The sequence below is a fragment of the Halichoerus grypus genome, chromosome 7 (genome assembly GCF_964656455.1).
Source record: "Halichoerus grypus chromosome 7, mHalGry1.hap1.1, whole genome shotgun sequence".
Lineage (NCBI taxonomy): Eukaryota > Metazoa > Chordata > Mammalia > Carnivora > Phocidae > Halichoerus > Halichoerus grypus.
In genome coordinates, this window is record NC_135718.1 from 32386934 (window position 1) to 32409513 (window position 22580).

At 36.5% G+C, this 22580-nt stretch overlaps 1 protein-coding gene across 3 annotated transcripts in view; it reads right to left on the reverse strand.

The window, feature by feature from the left end:
* Window positions 1–3200: 3200 nt before the first annotated feature.
* The window catches only part of HELLS (helicase, lymphoid specific), a 36797-nt gene continuing 17417 nt past the window's right edge, over window positions 3201–22580 (reverse strand). The window contains exons 8-23 of one of the 3 annotated variants that reach the window (XR_013449669.1): window positions 21981–22205; window positions 21448–21630; window positions 20413–20556; window positions 17897–18093; window positions 17605–17701; window positions 17148–17309; window positions 15487–15626; window positions 15261–15399; window positions 14548–14631; window positions 14347–14466; window positions 12204–12320; window positions 11743–11902; window positions 9299–9395; window positions 9142–9218; window positions 6011–6153; window positions 3201–3761 (exon numbers count right to left, since the gene is read on the reverse strand). Coding sequence is in view for 2 of the 3 variants with exons in the window: in XM_078077337.1 (XP_077933463.1) it covers window positions 7555–7667; window positions 9142–9218; window positions 9299–9395; window positions 11743–11902; window positions 12204–12320; window positions 14347–14466; window positions 14548–14631; window positions 15261–15399; window positions 15487–15626; window positions 17148–17309; window positions 17605–17701; window positions 17897–18093; window positions 20413–20556; window positions 21448–21630; window positions 21981–22205 (2055 nt within the window). In the remaining variant the exon portion in view is untranslated. Of the gene's footprint in view, window positions 3762–6010; window positions 6154–7518; window positions 7668–9141; window positions 9219–9298; window positions 9396–11742; window positions 11903–12203; window positions 12321–14346; window positions 14467–14547; window positions 14632–15260; window positions 15400–15486; window positions 15627–17147; window positions 17310–17604; window positions 17702–17896; window positions 18094–20412; window positions 20557–21447; window positions 21631–21980; window positions 22206–22580 lie in introns of all 3 variants that reach the window. The other 2 variants (XM_078077337.1, XM_036111714.2) reach the window with 2 other exon arrangements.

The following is a 22580-nucleotide window of genomic DNA, read 5'->3' on the forward strand; positions in this document are numbered from 1 at the left end:
GAGTTGGACGCTTAACCAACTGAGCCACCCAGGTGCTCCAAACTTCACTAGATTTTGATAAGTTACATCTTCTCTGAATGTAACGGTAATGGTAGTAAATCAAGTCATGACAATAAGTGATTCCAAAAAACTAAAGAGCAAAAGAGATTTAATAAATTTTTATCCTTAACTACGATTCCTTGGCTTAATTTGGTAACCATAATTGATGGTGAAGTAAAAAATATAGTATGTTATTTGTGGAGATGTACTAGCTAATACAGCAAATAGGATCATAAAAACTTAACTACCATTAATTTAAAAAGCAGCTCAAATTTAAACAGAAGCACCTAATGTTTTGAATATAAACATTGCTTTTCAGTCTTCTCATAAAGTATTACTTCAAACCACTAAGACTAAAAAATCATATATAACTGCTAAGACATTAGTGAAAGATGCCATCAAACACATTTGCTTAGAAATGTTCAAGTTCCAGGGAGCCTGGCTGGCACAGTCCATTAAGCATCTGACTCTTGGCTTCTGCTTAGGTCACAATCTCAGGATTATGAGACTGAGCCCCACCTCGGGCGCTGTGATCAGCAAGGAGTCTGCTTGGGATCCTCTCCCCCTTCCCCTCTGCCACTCCCCACTGGTCTCTTTCTCTCCAAAATAAATAAATAATTTTTTTTAAAAAAAGATTTTATTGATTTATTTGAGAGAATGAGAGAGAGCGAGCACATGAGAGGGGGGAGGGTCAGAGGGAGAAGCAGACTCCCTGCTGAGCAGGGAGCCCGATGTGGGACTCGATCCTGGGACTCCAGGATCATGACCTGAGCTGAAGGGAGTCACAACCAACTGAGCCACCCAGGCGCCCCATAAATACATCAATCTTTAAGAAATGTTCGTGTACCACTTTCACTACACCTCTCAACACATTAGGAACTGTCTAGTGATATGGAAGACTCAATGAACAAAAAAAGCTAATAAAGTCTTTTTCATGACAAATTTGTCCAACTGAAGGAATTCAAGTACTGTGTTGAGAATACTCTTTTATATAAAAACAGAAGCAGGGAGTATTCGCTTCAGTATCACACAATTAGAATATTTGTTCCCTTCTGCCCCTTACTAAAATCTAGAACTAAAAGAACATAAAAGGATGATAGAGGTATTAAACTCCCAGAAGAGAAGAGATGGCACCACAAGTTTTGGAAGCTGAAAATTAAATTCATGGGTTCTAACAGTCTCAACGGGCTGGAGCACGAGTTCTTAAGCTCACATTTGGTAAGTTTGAGTAACTCATCAGGCAACCAAGTAAGAATGTCCAGTAGTCAGCCGGATGTGAGTTCAGCAGAAAGATTCTGGCTAGAGATATAACTTTGAGTCATCTATATAAGGCAAGGAGGTAAGACCATCAAGGGAGCCCCAAGCCTTGCTTGGGACATTCTAATGTCTAGGGGTCAAAGACATAAGAAAGAAATAGCTAAGGGGACTAAGAACCAGAGAAGTAGGAAGGAAAACCAGGCGATGTGTTTGCTAGAAACTAGCAAACTAAAGAAATTGCTTAGTGGAGGGGCGCCTGGGTGGCTCAGTCATTAAGCATCTGCCTTCGGCTCAGGTCATGATCCCAGGGTCCTGGGATTGAGCCCCACATCGGGTTCCTTGCTCGGCAGGGAAGCCTGCTTCTCCCTCTCCCACTCCTTCTGCTTGTGTTCCCTCTCTCACTGTCTCTGTCAAAAAATAAATAAAAATCTTGAAAAAAAAAAAAAAGAAATGTTCCAATGGAAAGACAGGGATGACTGGAACAGGTTCAGAAAAAAATGGAAGAGAATAACAACAAAAAAAGTGAATACAGACAACTTTCCAAGGAGTTTTCCACAAGAGAAAGAAACGGGGTACTTCTGTTGGCTCTAGCTGGCTCTAACTAGGACAATATATCCATAGTAACAGGAAAGGAGGCTACATGGGCACAGATGCTGGGAGGTTTATAGATGCCATCCTGGCAACTTTTTCAAGTTCTTTTCTGATTCTGTTTTCTCAGTGCCAACGGGGAGCAAGGTGAGAGGGAGGAGTTACTACTGATGTAAAACCACGATGCAGTCACTGGAGAACATAACAGAACAGACCAGGGAAACTTAGTAGGACTACTAAGCAACCAAGTTACAGGGATGTTTGGTCAGCACGACTGGCTGGTGAACATTCCCACTTAAGAAAAAACACACCTCTCTGTAGTCTTTTCATCAGACTGAATATTCTCTCAAAATGGTTTTCCTTCTGAATCCTAGCTCAATTACCCTATGGCAGAGATAATCTGATCTGCATTGAATATAACATTTTCCCAAGAGACAAACAACCTACAGAAATGGTTCAGGGAGCATTCAGGAACTCTCTTCCCAGGGGCGCCTGGGTGGCTCAGTTGGTTGAGCGACTGCCTTCGGCTCAGGTCATGATCCTGGAGTCCTGGGATTGAGTCCTGCATCGGGCTGCCTGCTCAGCAGGGAGTCTGCTTCTCCGAGCTCTGATCCTCCCCCCTCTCATGCTCGCTCTATCTCATTGTCTCTCTCAAATAAATAAAATCTTTAAAAACAAAAAAAAAAGGAACTCTCTTCCTCAGTCTGATATATATACAGGGCCCAAATTATTCCTATTTTGCCCTTTATGTTCCTCTATCATATAATATGAATTTTATTTTATTTAAAAAATTTTTTTATTTCTTTATTTGACAGAGAGAGACACAGCGAGAGAGAGGGAACATAAGCAGGGGGAGTGGGAGAGGGAGAATCAGGCTTCCCGCTGAGCAGACAGCCCGATGTGGGGCTCGATGCCAAGACCCTGGGATCATGACCCAAGCTGAAGGCAGATGCTTAACGACTAAGCCACCCAAGCGCCCCTGAATTTTATCTTACATTCCTACATCCTATTTTCCTCTCTCAATACTATTTACCCCTCCTACTATACATTTTCAAGGTCTCTTCTTTCTTGTTCTACCCTTGTTTTGCATGATATACTACCACTTCCAATTTCTGGTCTTTTGTCAAGACCCTACAGTTTTCAAAAGTCTGCTCTGAATTACCCACTGTCCAGTTGAAATCTTTATATGATACATGTGTAGAGTACTAACAAACAAAATCAAGTCAACATAATGTTGAATCACAATGCCAGTCAAGACTTTCGTTATTATTTCACCTGAGCCATTATTTTTCTGAAAAAATAATTTGATGAGAACATCTTATAACAAACATTTATTTGGTAAACTATTTTATAGAAATAGACCTTAAAATCAAACAATTTCTTATTTAAACAAGAGAAAGCATAATCCTAATCTTTCCCCCATCAAAGCCTACTCCATAACTGAAGTACCCCAAACCCATGAACTGCACTGCTAAAAGGGGGGAGAAAGACATAAACTTCCACAGGAAGACTGTATAAATCTGGCAGTGGTTAAGTACACATCAGCCTGTACCCAAGAATATCACCGAGCCTGAGAAATTAACGGAAAATCTAAACTGACTATGAATACTTCTTTGTTCTTATAAGGCTCAGAAAATTATCATATATTAATTATGCAACGGTACAAGTTTCATTATGTAAACTGATAGAATCAAAAAAGTGGATAATCTGAATTTTAAAACCAATACAGGTAAATCACTAGACGTAAACAAGAACTTTTAAAAGACAGTCTTTAGCTCCACTTTAAAACACACATTCAGGACTGGAATCCTCTGAATTTTCTAGTATCTTGAAAATCCCCATCTTCTCTTTAATTGGTCCTGAGGCATTCATTTGATCTAAGAGAAAAATATATAAACAAATATTTATTTTTAAAAAAATTATACAAACATAAAAAGGAATCTTAAAGATGTCCAATATGTTGTTATAGAGTCATCTGTCCAAAGCTTAAAAACCCACAGAAGTGTGGGACACTTTATTCCTTAATCAATATTCAACATAGCAAAAGTAAGAAAGTAAAGTATACTCCTCTTATTACAATGAAAACCGGCCTCTAAGAAACAGACAAATATTAGTTTGCTAATCAAAATCACTTCTGCTGAATTTAAGATACACAGGTATAGAGCACCAATTTGAAATTACATTCTGAGATGTTAAAAAAAATAAAAAGCCCAATCATGGTTAGTTTAAAAGCTGGGAAGCAAGATACCATGAAAATTTATCTTCATACACACCCCTCACCGCTAATATGTGGTCTTTTACATTTTTGTCAATGATAGCTATGGAATGAAATCTCTACTGGTTTTGAATGGCATTACTCCAATTTCTTTGGATGTTGAAGCATCTTTGTTAACTGGCCACTTCTTTACTGGTAACTGCCTGCTCAAGTTGTCCATTTTTCTTGCTGACTTTTTAGTTATGTGTATGTAATAAACACTTTCTGTTATGTGTTGCACATATTTCTGTGGTTTGTCTCTAATCTCTGTTCATGGTATCATCTGTTTTTATACAAGTCTTTAATGTAATAAAATCTATCGATCTATTCATTTAATTTTGTACCTTAAGAATTCTTTTGCTGTTCTAAAAATCATACATATATATTCCTATGTTTAAAAAGTTTTGCTTTTAATATTTAGGTTTTGACCAATTAATCTATCTAGAATTTGTTACTGAGTATATGAGGTCTCCCAGCTGTTGATTAGAAATGTCCCAGCATCATGTATTTGAATAACAAGAATTCCCCCTCTAGTTTGAATTGCCATTTCTGTCATTTACTGATTTTCCACACAAGTTTGGTTGGCTTTCTGAATTTGCCAAACCACTGGTTCATTTATCTTATCATATGCTAATTCTAGCCTTGATTATCGTGACCTTTAAATTGCGTCTTAATACACGGTATGGAATATTCTGTTGTTCTTGAAAACTGTCTTGGCTCTTGGCCCTTTACTCTTCCATATAAATTTTTAAAACTGCCTGTCATAGTTCTTTAAAGAGTCATATTGGGGTTTTAATTAGAAAGTCATATAAGAGGAGCGCCTGGGTAGCTCAGTCATTAAGTGTCTGCCTTTGGCTCGGGTCATGATCCCAGGGTCCTGGGATCGAGTCCCACATCCGGCTCCCTGCTCAGAGGGAAGCCTGCTTCTCCCCCTCCCACTCCCCGCTTGTGTTCCCTCTCTTGCTGTCTCTCTGTCAAATGAATAAATAAAATCTTAAAAAAAAGAAAGTAATATAAGAAATATAGGTTAAGTTGGGCAAGAACTTATATTTTAACATGTACATATTACACATGACATCCATGAATACAGTTAAATATGTACATTTATTCAGTCCTATGTTTCATAATTTTGCCCATAATGGCCTTAAAGAAATTGTTACATTAAATCCTAGGCATTTTAGTTTTGTAGCTATTGGAAGCATCTTATTTTCAAAATAATTATTGCTGATACGCATACTATTAATTAATAGCAACCTTCTTTAATTCTATTCTAAAAACTTCTAAATTCCCTTAACTTTCTGTGGAGATGATTATATCACCTGCAAAAATTATACTAAAACTAAGTACTACTCCCCTAAACCTACTTTTATTATTTTACAGTGTTAGGAATTCCTTGTAAATTGTGCAATGTTGTGTGCTGTACAGTGGGAGTGAGACCTGTTATCCTTGAATGCTCTTGATTTTAGTAATTTACTGGATGGATGCATTTTACCAGATTAACAACATTCTTTTCCATGTCTAGTTAAAGAAATATGAGGTGATTATGACGTTATCTCAAGTGGGTTTTCCGTATCTAGTTCTCCTTTATTCAGTTAATGCAAATATTTTCAGATATTACATTATCGTTGCATACCTTCTATACAACTGATTTTTTTTATTTTAAGATTTTTATTTTTTTAAGTAATCTCTACACCTAATGTGTGGCTTGAATCTACAACCCCAAGATCAAGAGCTGCACACTCCAGACTGAACCAGCTGGGCACCCCTATATAACTGATTTTTATTTAATAATATATTTAAGATTTGGCCATAGGGCTTTATCTTTCTCATTTTCGTGAACTATTTGAAAACTAAAATAAACATGCAAATAACCCAGAATATGGGCGCCTGGGTTGCTCAGTTGGTTGGGCGTCTGCCTTCAGCTCAGGTCATGATCCCAGGGTCCTGGGATTGAGCCCCGCATCGGGCTCCCTGCTCTGTGGGGGAGCCTGCTTCTTCCTCTGCTTGTGCTCTCTCTGTCAAAAAAGTAAGTAAAATTAAAAAAAAAAAAAAGAACCCAGAATAGCTAAAACTTATTTTGAAAAAGAACAGAATTGGATTCGCTCCTCACAATTTCAAAACTGACCACAGAACTGTTAATAATCAAGACAGTGTGAAAGTGACACAGGATTGACAAACAGATAAAGGGGCCAGAATTGAGAGTACAGAAATAAACTATTACATTTATGATCAACTGACTTTCAATTAACATTGCCAAGGCAATTCAATGGGGAAAGAATAATCTTTTCAACAAATGGTGCTGGGACAACACCGTAACAATATGCACAAAAGAATTTAGACCTTTACCTCATACTCTACAGAAAAATTAACTCATATGCAAGAACTAAAACTGTAATTCTTCAAAGAAAACACCATGACCTTCATTAGGCAAAGATTACTTAGACATGACACCAAAATCATGAGTGGTAACAAAAAAAGATAAACTGGACTTCATCAAAATTAAAAATTTCTGACCTTCAAAAGACACTAATTAACAAAAGTGAAAGACAGAGGGTGCCTGGCTGGCTCAGAAGGTAGAGTATGTGACTTTTGATGTCAGGGTCATGAATTCGAGCCCCACACTGGGCGTATAGTTAAAAAAGAAAAAAAAGAAAAAAGAACATGCAAACTAAGCCACAGACTATGAGAAAATATTTGCAGAACATGTATCAGATAAAGGACTTATATCTCAAATATACAAAGACTTCTCTCAACTCAATGAAAAGAAGACAAAGAGCATAATTTTAAAAAGAGGTATTTGAAACGAAATTGAAGACATCAGGAAATTAAATCCAGTGATGTGCTCGTTAATGTTTAACGACTGACTCCCCTGATGCCCTGCCCCACCAAAAGGCCCTGACTTGTAGTTTTTCCCTATCTCCATGGTACCAACATAACAGTATTGAAGTAGGATTGGGAAAAGATGCGCAGCAGTACAGCATTATGCAGTATTTCCACTATACAGATACAACAGACACAATCAAGAGCATAGATACTAGTAGTACGTTAATAATATAACTAGGAAATGATGAATTTTAAATATTTATTATATTTGTTTTCAAGATAATTTATGGTTGCCATTGTAGACATCCATTCATTATTCTAAAGACTGATAAATAGGGGCGCCTGGGTGGCTCAGTCGTTAAGCGTCTGCCTTCGGCTCAGGTCATGGTCCCAGGGTCCTGGGATCGAGCCCCGCATCGGGCTCCCTGCTCTGCGGGAAGCCTGCTTCTCCCTCTCCCACTCCCCCTGCTTGTGTTCCCTCTCTCGCTGTGTCTCTCTCTGTCAAAAAAATAAATAAAATCTTAAAAAAAAAAAAAAAAAATGAAATCTTGGGGCACCTGGGTGGCTCAGATGGTTAAGCGTCTGCCTTCAGCTCAGGTCATGATCCCGGGGTCCTGGGATTGAGCCCCGCATCGGGCTCCCTGCTCCGCGGGAAGCCTGCTTCTCCCTCTCCCACTCCCCCTGCTTGTGTTCCCTCTCTGTGTCTCTGTCAAATGAATAAATAAAATCTTAAAAAAAAAAAATAAAGACTGAGCAATTTATCCTGCTTCAGCTGTACAGTCTCCTGTACAGAATAACCAAAGAAGTGATACGGAAAAGTTCTTAATAAACTAATTCTAGCTAATAAAGGAATAACAAGACAAGAAAATCACCATTTTGCAATCCTTAAGGAAATAATGGTTCTAAACAATCATCATCAATGGATACTAAAACCATCAAGTCAAATAGAAGGACAGAAAACTTTATAAGATCAGCCTGAATCAGCCGACCAATCTTAGCTCACTAAAAATAAACTCAGATATATGTGCTGCCTGGTAGGATTTAAACTCTGACAAGAGCTCTTTTGTCTTGGCTGCTGACATACCATCCAGACTAAGGAAGACATGGAAATGTCAGGATCACGGGAACCATGGCCACACTGGCAAACACCAGAAGCACCCAGGAACCAAGGTGATCAACTTCAACAACCATCTACCCAGATTACTTTGGGAAAGTTGGTATGGCCCATTACCGCTGGAACAGGAATCAGAGGTTTCGCACATCTGCCAACCTTGATAAACTGTGGACCTTGGTTAGTAAGCAGACACTGGTAAATGCTGCCAAAAACAAGATTGGAGCTGATCATATCATTGATGAAATGCAATCAGACTACAAGATTCTGGGAAAGGTAACGCTCCCAAAGCAGCCTGCCATCAGAGAAGGCCAAATTCTTTAACAGAACAGCTGAGAAGATTAATGGTGTGTTGGGTGGGGGGCTGGAAGGTGGGAGCTGTGTCCTGGTAGCTTGAAGCCACATGGAAGGAGCCTCATTAAATGCTAACAAGTGCTTTTCTCAAAAAGAGAATGAACAAAGTATTTCTAAGAAATGGAACCTGGATCTAACTAAGCCCGTACAGCTATGTACACAGCTATTTACACTTTTCAGAAAATAAGTAGAATGAGGAACAAATCAAAGGACAACACAAGAGGGGTAAAAAATAATAATAATCAGCCAATTCCAGAATGTAGGTCATTGCATAGGGCAAATAATCCAGTTTTTGTCAATGACTTGGAAAAACAAAAGTGAGGAGGGTGTTACAGAAGAAAAGAGACAAAGCCACCAATGAAATTTGGAACCTGATTCTAACTATAAAGATTTGAGACCACTGGAGAAATCTCGATATGGCCTAGCTAGATGGTATCAAAGTTTTAGTGCCAATTTTCTTAAATGTAATAATGTAATGACATAGTGACTATGTTTAAAGACACGTTCTTCTCAGTAAAAGATGCCTGAGTAAAAGATGGGTAAAATCTCATGATTTTAAGATTCTGATAAGAGAATCACAATGAAAAAAGATTGGTTAAATGCTGTGGACTAGTGGCTGAATGAATTACATATAGGGGTACATAAGTATTACTATTCTCTCTTTTTACAAGTCTGTTTCAGTTTCCGTTAAAGGAAGTAAAAGCAGGATACTTGCCAATAAGGTCACTTCGATCTAACAACAACTCCAGATCTTTATCACTAATGACCTTCTCTCTTGATCCTTTTACTTCCCTATAAGAAAACAAAATATTCAAGTCCATATGAGAAATCAAAACTGTGAATTACATTTTTCTAAAATTAAAAAGCCTTACCTTTCATAATCTCTAGCTTTTAATAATTCCATTAATTCCTTAGGGTCTAAGAAGTTCTTAGATTGATTTAATCCAGACTGACCACCTTTGAAATGATCTAGAAAAAATTTTCAAGAAATTCAAAACACTGACAATTACTTTTAAAACCAAAATATACTACATTACAAACCAATCAGAATGGCTTATGTTAAAAAGAACAGGCAAAGTCAAGTGTTGATAAGGAAGAAAAGCAACCACAACTCTCCTACTTCATTGGTAGAAGTATAAAATGGTATGTCCACCTGGGGAAAAGGTTAGCAGTTTCCTAGAGGTAAACATACACCCACGGAAAGACCAAGAACAAACAAAGGCATACGTCCACAAACACTTGAACAAGAGCAGCTTATTCATAAAAACCAAAATCTGGAAAACAATTTAAATGTCAACCAACTAAACAATAGATACATAAACTATTAACTTCTAAAACACAAACATAAACGAATCTCAATATATTATGCTGAAGAAAAGTAGCTACATATATACAAATGAATCCATATATGAAGTTAAAGGAAAAAGGAGTGTGTGTCAGAAACTGGAACAGTGGTGCCTTCTACTGAGGGATAAGGGAATATGGAAAATGACTGGTGCACAAGGAAATGCTTTTGGATGAAGGACAGGTTTGTTACCTTGATCCGGAGGATAGTTACCGGAGTGTATACATTTGTCAAAATTCATCAATCTGTACATTTAAGATGTGGGTATTTTACTATATGTATATTACCTCAATAAAACACTCTGTCAGTATTTTAAAAATTCCTTTCAAATTGTTCTTTGATATTAATTTTTCAAAATACTGAAAACAGACTTGGGAAAATAAAACTAGACATACATTTTACTGAATTTAAATTATATTCAAGAAAATATATTTCATCATTCAAATTCCTAAAGCAGAACAGGTGAAAATTTTTTAATTTGCACAAAATCTTATTAGAAAAGTTCTTTTTATATAATTAAAAAAAAAAGAAAAGAAAAAGAAAAGTTCCTTTTTCCTCCAGTGTAAATTCCAACTACAGTCTGAATGTTCAATCAAGGCAAATTACAGATTTCTAAAACCTAACCCATATTTCCCTCAAAATCAGATACACTGGAGAAAGTATTTTCAAGTAGAGAGCAGGCAGAAAAGTAGCATAAAACAAATTGAGAGTTGGGGTGCCTGGGTGGCTCAGTTGTTAAGCATCTGCCTTCGGCTCAGGTCATGATCCCAGGGTCCTGGGATCGAGCCCAGCATCGGGCTCCCTGCTCCGTGGGAAGCCTGCTTCTCCCTCTCCCACTCCCCCTGCTTGTGTTCCCTCTCTCGCTCTCTCTCTGTCAAATAAATAAATAAAATCTTAAAAAAAAAAAAAGCAAATTGATAGTGATTTTCAACATTATCATATTCCACTTTCTCTAGGCTTCAAAACTTAGATGTTTTCAACTTTTGTTAAGGTAGCCACGAAGCCAATTTACCAAATAGAATTTTATTTTGAACAAACAGAAGTAGAACTTCTCTGAATAATCTTAGGGAACAAAATATAAAACACCAATGTCTCACTTACTTTACTTCCCCTACCTCTCAGAATCTCTTCCAGTTTAAAAAACACTGTATTTGTGCTTAGGTGGCTCAGCCGGTTAAGCATCCCACTCTTGATTTCAGCTCAGGTCATGATCCCAAGGTCGTGAGATTGAGCCCCACACTGGGCCCCATGCTGGGTGTGGAGCCTGTTCTCTCTCCCTCTCCCTTTGACCCCACAACCCTCTCTCCCTCCCTTAAAAAAAACACACTGTATTTTAAAAATACTAGGTTTGAAATGATGAAAAGTACGTTCTGTAGAGCCAAATATTTTTTGAAATAATGAGTTTAACTAAACAGATTTTTTTTTTAGTAGCGCTACTTCAACATTATCTTTACTATTCTAATACTTAATATACTGGACTAGTAAGAAGCGGCTTGAGGTTTTTTCTTAAAGCCTTTTGGCAGGCATTCTCTTATCAAGAATAAGCATTAACATCGTGCCAAATCCCCATGACAGAGTTGAGGATATGATACTTTGAAAGTGTCCTGGAGAGTTTTCTTTGCCCCTCTGCTCCTCATCTAGACAGTAATGTTTTTCCTTTGTTGTCACACCAACCTCTAGTTTAGGTCTTTACAACAGCAAATTCCCCACTGCCTATTTTTTTAAGTAGACTTCATGCCCAACATGTAGCCAAACATGGGGCTTGACTTCACGACCCTGAGATCAAGATCTGAGCTGAGATCTAGAATTGGACACTCACCCGACTGACCCACTTAGGCACCCCTCCCCACTGCCTATTTAAATCCTACACCAGGTAAGTTGTACCAATTTCTTTTATAAGAAAATAACAGTAATGAAATCTCACAGTAAATGACAAATGAAAAAAGAAAAGTACTAAGAAGTATTATTTACTTTTGTGGATGATCAACTTTTCCAGTTTTCTTTTAGCAGCTGCTCTTTCCACAATTTTCTGATCGATAGTATTTCCTGTTACAAGACGATATACAACAACTGGCTTTGTCTGACCAATTCTATGACATCTATCCTGGGCCTGAAGATCAGACTGGGGATTCTTAAAGTGAAAAGAAAAATAACATTTAACAGTTTAACGTTAAGGTTATTTAAACTCCTACTGAAGTTAAATGCATGATCCAATCAGAATCTTTTAAAGTGTCTTAACTCATTTTAGCTATCTAGAATGGTTTCAATGATAAAACATGTTCAAGATTTTACACACAGCGCACTTGATAATGATTTTTGTCTTAAGATGGGATACCTTTTCTAAATAGATAAATAAAACTGCAAAGCATACAATGAAAAATCAAAAATTCAGAGTGGAAATATAACAGCATATTGCTAAATTTCCAACTTACCCAATCACTATCATAAATGATAACTGTATCTGCTGCAGTCAAATTAATGCCCAGGCCACCAGCTCGTGTACTTACTAAGAAGATAAACACATCCGGATCTGTGTTGAAGCTGTGCATCTAAAAGCAAAAAAAAAAAAAGGTAAACTCAAGGAATTAAGAAAGCAACTGTTACTGCCTAGAATGTGGATATGATGTTGCATGTGGACCAACCATCTTATAACCATGTGTTTATAACAAAGGAGTGGGGAGGGCAATGCCAAGGGATAGAATAAGTCAGCATTCTTGAAACTAGATATGAATTCTTCAGTATCTACAGGACTTTCAATGTGGAGTAAATAAATACTGAAAACCCCAGAAGTCATGCAAGTTGAAAAAGACCAATTTGCTGAAAAGAGAAAGTTATCAAAGTCTCCCCTCCCACGAAATAAAAATCGTTCAGCATTACGTACTGCGCAGGTTAAGACAGTAAACCTGGTCTTCAGAGGGGCTTGAGACCGGGTAGCTCAGGCCAGTCACACAGATACATCATGCCTATGTGACTAACCCTCAATGAAAACTATGGACAGCAAGACTCAGATGAGCTTCCCTGGCTTACTTCACATGTACAGTTACAAATTGCTGCTGAGAGAATTAAGTGTTCTCTGTGTGACCCCACTGAAAATATACACCTAGTTTCACCTAGACTTCACCCTATGTGACTTTTCTTTTTGCTGCTTTTCATCTGTATCCTTTCACTGTAATAAATCATAGCTATGAGCATTAGAAATAAAGATAACTAACTTTAGCCAAAAGAACTGAGGAGGGAAATTGTTTTTAATTATAGCAATTAGAAGGTGTATCCACAGGAGACCGAATCAATCATTTAGGTCTAGAAAGCAATTATGTTAACATATAAAACATCTGCTTATGTTAACTTCATTTGTTTTCCAAGCCCCTCTTTTATTAAGGATATTTTTGTTGGGGTGCCTGGGTGGGTCAGTCAGTTAAGTGTCTGCCTTCAGCTCAGGTCATGATCCCAGAGTCCTGGGATGGAGCCCCACATCAGGCTCCCTGCTCTGCAGGAGCCTGCTTCTTCCCCACCCCTCTGCTGCTCCCCCTGCTTGTGCTCTCTCTTTCTCAAATAAATAGAATCTTAAAAAAAAAAAAGGTATTTTTGGGAGCACCTGGGTGGCTCAGTTGTTAAGCATCTGCCTTTGGCTCAGGTCATGGTCCCAGGGTCCTGGGATCAAGCCCCACATCAGGCTCCCTGCTCGGCGGGAAGCCTGTTTCTCCCTCTCCCACTCCCCCTGCTTGTTTCCTCTCTCGCTGTGTCTCTCTCAAACAAATAAATAAAATCTTTAAAAAAAAAGGATATTTTTGTTAAAAAAGAAAACTCACACATCACAAGGGAAGTTTAAGGAAGAATATCTAGTATTATTAAAAAAAAAAAAAGTCTAGACCATCCTCTCTTAAAAAATAGTGACCAGAACAACAACAACAAAAACCCCAAGTGGTTTCCCAGTGGATGGGGTAGGTAGGAAAACTGGGTTGCCTGAGAGCGGGCATGAGACAACTTGCTGAGCTACTGTTAAGTTTGCATTCATCAAAACTCAGAAAATGTATGCTTGACTTTATTCACTTCAGGATATGTAAAATTTACCCAAAAAGACAAAATATGCTGAAATAGTAGAAGGGAATTATTTTCTATAATTTATTTAGAAATGCCCCCCAAAAGATAAAATGTTAAATAGATACAGAAATGGACTGATTCTATATCACAAGCATATGACAAAAAGGAATAGTATAAGCTTAACGGCAGGTTTTCGGATTTATAGGTGTTCCTGTAAAATTCTTTCAGTTGCTCAGATTTTATATTTTCAGTGAAATGTTGGGGTAGAGGGAACAGCCAAAATCAGGAGAAAAAAAGGTCTTGTTATCTCAATATTCTTACAGTGGTAGTGAAGTAGGATATTATTAAGTCAAGTTGGACCAGAAAACATACATAATTTAAGAAACATTAAGACTTACTAATACTAAATAATGCTTATGCTTTTCATCCTGCTATAAGGTTTTTAGTCTATCAATTTGTGGTTCTACTATATTACTTTAGAAATCAAGATAGTTACAAAAGAGAATTTGGTATGTATGACGTAAGTAGTCTTACATTTTTTTCTCTCTCTGAGTAAGACATGGATCCATCAAGCCTGCTAAAGTTGAAATTTCTAAAGTGGCAATAATCCATCAAAATGTCCAACATTCTTGTCATTTGTGAAAAAAGCAGCACCTGAAATTTAAATATATCTTAGTATCTATACCAATTAATAGGAAGTAATTAAATAACCCAAATCCCAGTCAAAAGTACCACCTTGTGACCTCTGGCTTTTAGTTCTGGCAGCATTCGATCCAAAATTAAGAATTTCCCAGAATTTGTTACCAATTCTTCATCAATCTTAAAAGCAGGCAAAGAACAGAAAAAATAGTCATAATAATTACCAATAATCTGTTTTTGTCAAAATAAAATCTATGTAAATAGCTCATTTTCAATAAGTTCCCATAAAACTTTAAATTAAAAAAAACTGCCCTTATCATTTGATTTTTTTAAATCAGAAGACAGTTTTTTCTCAAGGAAAGACATACTCTGGTATTTAAAATGGGGGCACCTGAGTGGCTCAGTAGGCTAAGCGCCCCACTCTTGATTTTAGCTCAGGTCATGAGATCAAGCCCCACATAGGGCTCCACACTGAGCATAGAGCTTGCTTAAGATTCTCTCCCCTTCTGCCCCTCCCCCCCACTGAGTCCACACACGCGCTCTCTCTCAAAAAATAAATAAAGCGAATGACTTCACAAAAAACAAAAATTAATTTAAGTCCAACCTTGAACTATCCTCCCCACTCCTCTCCCAAAGGCTTTATAAGACAACTTTAAGCTTAAACTTACTGCACAGATGTTGAAGTTTATTCTTTTTTTTCAAGATTTATTTATTGGGGGGGCGGAAGAAAGGAGGGGGGAGGGAGGGAATGGGAGGGAGGGAGGAATAGTTACAGATATCAAAACAGTACATTATTAAATGGTATTCACCTTAAACTCTTGTGTGACCGGGTCTATAGGGTACTCAATCAAATATGGATGATTACAGCACTTACGAAGGAGCATCATTATATTCTGCAGCTTCAGATTAACCTCAGATTCTATAGGGATATTTGTTTCCACAACAGCTCTACCAAAAAACATATAATCCATGAATGTGAGAAATACAAAAAGTATCATGGTTTAAAAGATACTTAAATTTATTTTAAACTCACACCTTTCTCGGTCTACTTCTGGCTGCATTTGACTGATCAATTTTTCCAATTCATTAGGGAAATCATCTATTTTGCTGTAATTTATTGACTTTCTAGTTCGCCGTCTTGGTCGTCCAGTGGGACTTAGCTCGACGGTTTCTTTCTAAAAGTGAACAATTAAAAAGAAATATATGTTTAAGAAGCTATACCCTTAAATTCTAAATACATAAAGTGGATTGTAATATTTTCATGTGCAAATGTTTTAAGATACAAAGAAAAAAATAATTTTGTCTTTCATCATCAAGTTTAGGGATTTCCAAAGGCACAAAACGAAGGATCCATAAACTTTGGCCAAGTGCATATGGGGGCATATGAAATTTATTTTAATGCTTATGACAATATTATAGAATTAGAGTAAATGCCTCCATATCTCAGTGGAAAAAATTAAGGATGGATAGAACTGTTCTGAACTTATATAAAAGAATTTAATAACTTAGGGTTAAATTAAGGGGCTCCACATATCTGCATTAGAGACTATTTCTTTTGATTGGTGTAACACTGCAATGAAACTCCTCAAAATAAGCAACGATTATAAATTTCTAATAGCTAAAAAGCCAGATCCTCTCTTTAATTATAATAAAAATTGTGGAACAGGGGCGCCTGGGTGGCTCAGTTGTTAAGCGTCTGCCTTCGGCTCAGGTCAAGATCCCGGGGTCCTGGGATCGAGCCCCGCATCGGGCTCTCTGCTCAGTGGGAAGCCTGCTTCTCCCTCTCCCACTCCCCCTGCTTGTGTTCCCTCTCTCACTGTGTCTCTGTCTGTCAAATAAATAAATAAAATCTTAAAAAAAATAAAAATAAAAATTGTGGAACAGTCTAATGGTTGCACAAAACAGAAATGTATAGAACCATGTTTTGAAAAATAGATACATGGCATACAGTAAAAAATCTGGACATTTAAACAAAATTTAAGGGTCTCCTAATCTTTAGTTTTAAGATAATCACATTCCACTTTAATAATTCCACATTTTAGGGACACCTGGGTGGCTCAGTCGGTTAAGCGTCTGCCTTCGGCTCAGGTCGTGATCCCAGGGTCCTGGGACCGAGTCCCGCATCAGGCTCCCTGCTCGGCTGGGAGCCTGCTTCTCCCTCTCCCTCTGCCCACTGCACCCCCCCCCCCACTGTAATCTCTCTCTCTCAAATAAATAAATCTTTAAAAAAAAAAAAAAAAATTCCACATTTTAATGTAATATGGTGGGTGAATAAAGAAGCTATTTCTTTCAAATAAGGTATTCTACATTTTTTGGAGATCAATAACCTAGAAAGGGATTGTGTGTGTGGGGGGGGTGGGATTGGTCTAGCTGGGAAACTGGTATATAGTGTGTGGTTGTTCAAATGTATTTCCAAGTCCATTCCCACACAGCATGATTTGGGTTAATCTGGGACAGGAATAAAAAATTTTAACAAACATTCCAGATAACTATAAAGCAATTAATGCATGAGCCATCACCTGAATTTTAGTAGGATCACAGAATTACTACGAGACAACTTTTACTGCCTTCTACTCTAGTTAGAAATTCACCCTCGACAAGTCCTAAAAAGAGGTGATAACCTCTAAGATTGAAATTAACCATGAAATTTCCAACATCAACTGTCATTTACAGTTTATGTCAAATCCACACTCTACCTCACTGCATCCAAACATGTTTGCAATTGTACGGTTCACAATGGCTGTATAAAAGATCTCTTGTTTCTTTGAAAGCGGTGCATAAACAACTACTTCTCGTTTAGGAGGAACTTCAAGAGTAACATCAGATTTTAGTCTTCTCAGTAAGAAAGGTGTTAGAATCTAAAATTTAAACATGAATAAATGTATGTGAATATTAAGCATTCGTATGCTTTTAGGCAATACTCTCTCCACATACCTCTTTATCCCTTCTTTCTCTTTTTTCCTTTATAAATACTATGAAGTCTTAAAAAATGAAGACCCCCACTCCCTCAGATTTAACTTATTCCCTTGCTCTTCCCCCACCCCCAGAGGTCACTTTTTCAAAATCTACTACAAAGGGTTGAACAGGTAATTTATGGGGTTCCTTTTTTATTCTAGGAGTCCACAGTGAGCAGAATTAAGACAAAGTCACAACCTGGTGCAGCATATGCAATACATTCTGTTCTCTTTCTTTAGCAATAATATCTTCAGCAGTTTCAGAAAGACTAGTGATATCAAACCAAGATTCAAAGCTGTAAGAGAAAAAAATGATTACAAGTTAACCTATCACATAAATCAATTATATTAACATATATATATATCACGAAGAACTTGCCAAAAAGCTATCATTTTAATCCAACTACCTAGAAGAAAGGAATTAATTTTAACTAAGCACAGATTTGAGGTTAGAAAAATATAGAAAATAGTTAAATAACTGGCTTACCTACCTTTTCAAGTCATCAAATACATCTGGCAACAAAAAGTTTAGCAATGACCAAAGTTCTGATAAATTGTTTTGCAAGGGAGTACCAGTCAAAAGAAGTTTGTTATCTGCATTGAATCGTTTTAACTCCCTGATTAGACGGCATTTCATGTTCTTAATCCTGTGTCCTTCATCTACTATTAAGTATTTCCAATAGCAGTGCTAGAAAAGGAATTTAGGGAAAAACTTTAAAATGATAATCTCACAATTTTTTTTAAAAACAATTCAAAAATAAAACTTCTTTATCAGGGATGGATGTTCAATTTTATCAAATGGCATTTCTGTACCTACTGAAATGGTCATGTTTTCCTCTGATCTACTAAAAGGATAAATTTCCTAAAACTGATGTATACTTGTGCTCCTAAAATAGACTTCCCTTGGCTATGAACTAATAAAGTCCACCTGCTATTATGTATTTAAATATTTTCTATTCACATTCTTTAGTCAAAGCAGTCTGGGGGCACCTGGGCGGTGCAATCGGTTGAGTGTCCTACTTGATTTTGGCTCAGGTCGTGAGATCGAGCCCCACACTGGGCTCTGCACTCAGCATGAGGTTCGCTTGAGATTCTTTCCTTCTTCCTCTACCCCTCCCACTTGTGCTCTCTCTCATTCTCTCTCTCTAAAAATAAATCTTAAAAAAAAAAAAAAGGCAATCTGTGGTTTCCCTGTGTAATGCTTTGTCAGGTTTTGATTAGTGTTATACTAGATTCCTAAAAAAGAACTAAAGCTTTTATTAGTTCCACATGCTCTGAAACATTAAATACTAGAATTTTCATTCTTGAGGCCTACATCTGAAATGGACACTCTTTTTAATCTGATGGTGTTCTCAGTTTCTTACATAATTACTGATTTGTTTAGACTTTGCCTTTCTTCTGGAGCCAGTTTTAGTAATTTCTATCTTCACAGAAAGCCACTCATTTACTTTCAGTAAGTTGTCATAAAAATTATTTTCTCATTTTCCAAAACTTTGTTAAAAAAAAAGCAAAAACAACAAAACTACAATCTTACTCGGAGCATTATAATCTCAAAGGAGAAAAATACCTTGGAAAAAAAAGCAAAAACAACAAAAAATCTTAATCAGGCAAGCTTGAAGTTCATCTATTTTATTGTTTAAAAATACAGAAATATGGGATATTTCTAGGAAATGTAAATACCAACCTGGCAAGTGTAGGTATCCTTGGAGAACAGGATTGGCAAATTGGGGGGAAGAGTATGAAATGGGGCATTTTTTGCATTTCACTTTAATACATTCATAACAGAATAAAAAAACTTTTTTAACATAATATTATGACTTTTTTTTTAAAGAAAAACAACTTGGGACTTCTTTTGCTGGTAATACCAGATAACCTAAGTAACCTCTCACTGTAAGACATCTACCATAAAAAAGCCAAACAAATATAAATGAGTAAGTAAAAGCAAAGAGAAAACTCAATGCAACAGAAATGAGGGTTCTGAAAAATGATCTGGTAAGTTAACAGATACTTCTGCTGCCACTCAGCAATAGGGGCCCTGGACCCCCAAAGGGAAGATCCTTAAAATATCCTAAGTTCAGAGAAAGGGAAAATTACAAAAATTCTAGCTACTAGCAAATGGAATTGACAATAAAGCTTATCTGTTCCAATATGGGCAGGGTAGGGAGGTCAAAATAATCAGAAAGGTCTTCATGTTATATTATTTAGTAGAAAACTGAAGTTTCAAGACACAATGTATAAATTATATCTATATGCTAACAAAAATACTTAATATAGCAGCAGCATTCTCAGAATTACAACTGCTTTGAAGTCTGTATGCTTTTTTTCTACAAGGAGTGTATGTTACTTTTACTGTGAAGAAGTAACATAACTGCAATTCATATTCCCAATTTCCACCAGCACACAAGTAAAATTTGATAAACCAGACAGAGAAAGGAAAACAAAGCTGTAAAGAACTATATGTGAAATAGGTGGAACAGTGATAGAGAAGTGCAAATGCCAAAAAATGAACTGAGAGAGGCAATGAGCAAAGGTTAACTTTCCAACTGTATTATAACTTGGGCACTAATAAATAGGTAGCTATGACATACACAAAAAACAGAGACGCCATATATCCATAAGACAGTCTAAAAATAACTTGTGTTCATATATTCTATTCTTATTTAATTAAAATTAAATGGATAAGTTCTATATACTTAAACCACATGTCAGAAAGCATATTCTGTAACATATTCACAGATTAGATTTATGTCTAGCTGAATTTAACACACTAAAATGATATTATGGCTATAGGTCAAGATGCTATTGCTTTAATTTTCTTGTTAGAGACTACAACCTTCTCAATCTGTTAATTTAAACCTTTGGTTTCTAAAAGAATCTGCAGAACACAATCTACTGCTTTCATCAGAAAAAAAAATTAAACAAATGCTACCAGATGATGAGAATGTGCTATGAAATACGAAAAATGTGGTTTATGGATTACAAAGAGTTCAATGGAGACCAATCATACCTGTAATGCATTTCGATCTCTCATGGCTATTTCAAATGAAGTAATTACCACAGGATGAATCTGCAGTGTCCCTTTTCGCTTGTGAATATTCTTTACCAATTTTCGACGTTCCTGCTGGGTCCCATGATATAACATAGTAGGAATCTAAAAGATTTTATATTGATTTATAACAAACTTTAGAACAAAATGCAAATATCAACAATTTGGAAAATATAAAATTAATCATTTAGGAGGAAAAAAAAGATAATTTAATCCTAGCTCTATTTTTCAATAGCAAAATGAGTTAATCACCTCTAATAAATTACTACTATAAGAGAATAAGCCATAAAAACAAATCAAGTATAAGGCAAGGATTTGGCTAAGATGACACATATATATGGAAGAAAAACACCATAGTAAGAGAAATAATTTCTGCCTAGGTCGGTCTTAGGTGAATGAAATTATCCAATGCACTGAAAATCATCCAGGGATATTTTTGGCAAATACCTGAGATTACTTATACCTATTCTTCCATATACACTTAACATGGATTTTGCTAACATTTGAAAAGTAACTCAAGTAGGGGTGCCTCGATGGCTCAGTCAGAGGAGCACACAACTCTTGATCTTGGGGCCATGAGTTCAAGCCCCATACTGGGTGTAGAGATTACTTAAATAAACTTAAAACAAAACAAAACAAAAAACACAACCCTCAAGATGTAGTGTTTCTGTAGTACAGAAATCCATACAATTACAGTAACAATTCTACAATTCAGGCAACAAAGCAATAAAATATTAGAAATGATAACATAGGGGCGCCTGAGTGGTTCAGTCGTTAAGCGTCTGCCTTCGGCTCAGGTCATGATCCCAGGGTCCTGGGATCGAGCCCCACATCGGGCTCCCCGCTCTGCGGGAAGCCTGCTTCTCCCTCTCCCACTCCCTCTGCTTGTGTTCCCTCTTTCGCTGTGTCTCTCTCTGTCAAATAAATAAATAAAATCTTTAAAAAAAAAAAAAAAAAGAAATGATAACATATCCAACAAAAGGAAACATATCTTACATCTGGTGTAAATCTCTGGAATTCAGCCATCCAGTTAGGAAGTGTAGACAAAGGGCCACAGACGAGAAAAGGTCCAGGTACTCCTCTCTGAATCATCAATGCAATTGTAGCAATGCATTGAACTGTCTTTCCCAATCCCATTTCATCTGCTAAAATGCCATTAATTCCATTTTCCCAAAGCATCTAGACAAAATAATACACACTGTATTTAAATTCTGATATAAACACCTATTGGATTAGCAATAGTTTATTTCTTCTTTTTACCCAAAGATGATAATTATGATAAGACTGACATATTCATGGTTGTAACATTTGTGGGAAGTTGGTTATCAAAGCCATAAAAGTGCTGGCAGTCTTGAATAAAATACCAAAAATTAGTCTAGACAAATAAATATGAAAATAAGTATTTACACACCAAGTTTCACATTTAATAATCAACTTGGAAGGAACAACTCAAGTTGTGTTACAGCACATTAATAGGTTATTATATAGATATGAACCAGTATCTTGTATTAAAATTGAGAATTCATTACCCTGAGCCATTCCATGCCTTCCACTTGGTACCATCGCATCACTCCTCCTGTGAAGTGTTTTGGTTGTTGAAAGGGTACTGGCTGTCCATTACATTTCCGAACTGGGTCAAAAAAGAATTTAGTATTCTGCCTAACCGTTTGAGACAATCTATCTTTAATTATACTATTTGAATCTTTGTTTTTCTGAAGGTCTTCTACACAGAGATTAGAAGAGGAGCTTTCATTCTGTAAAGAAAAAAGCTTAATTAGAACTTTGATACATAATGCTGCTACCCTCTATTTATCAGAAAATGTAATCAAAACTTACCCAGTCCTATAATCATTAAGTATAGAGAAATAAAATCATTTGTTGAATAAAACCTTAGAGATAGTTACCCCCATTCTCCCACAAATGCAAAGCCATTGAAAAAAAATTCTGAAAATAACTCTTACAGATTACAGGCATACACTACTGAAATGACCTTTACAACTGTACCTCCCATCCAAACTTTTAAAATGAGCTACTCAAGAATTTATTAAACTATTTTCTTAATAATACTTTCACCCAAATCAAAGAAAATGGGTAATGTCTATAAAAAATAGAAATGAAAAAAAAAATTT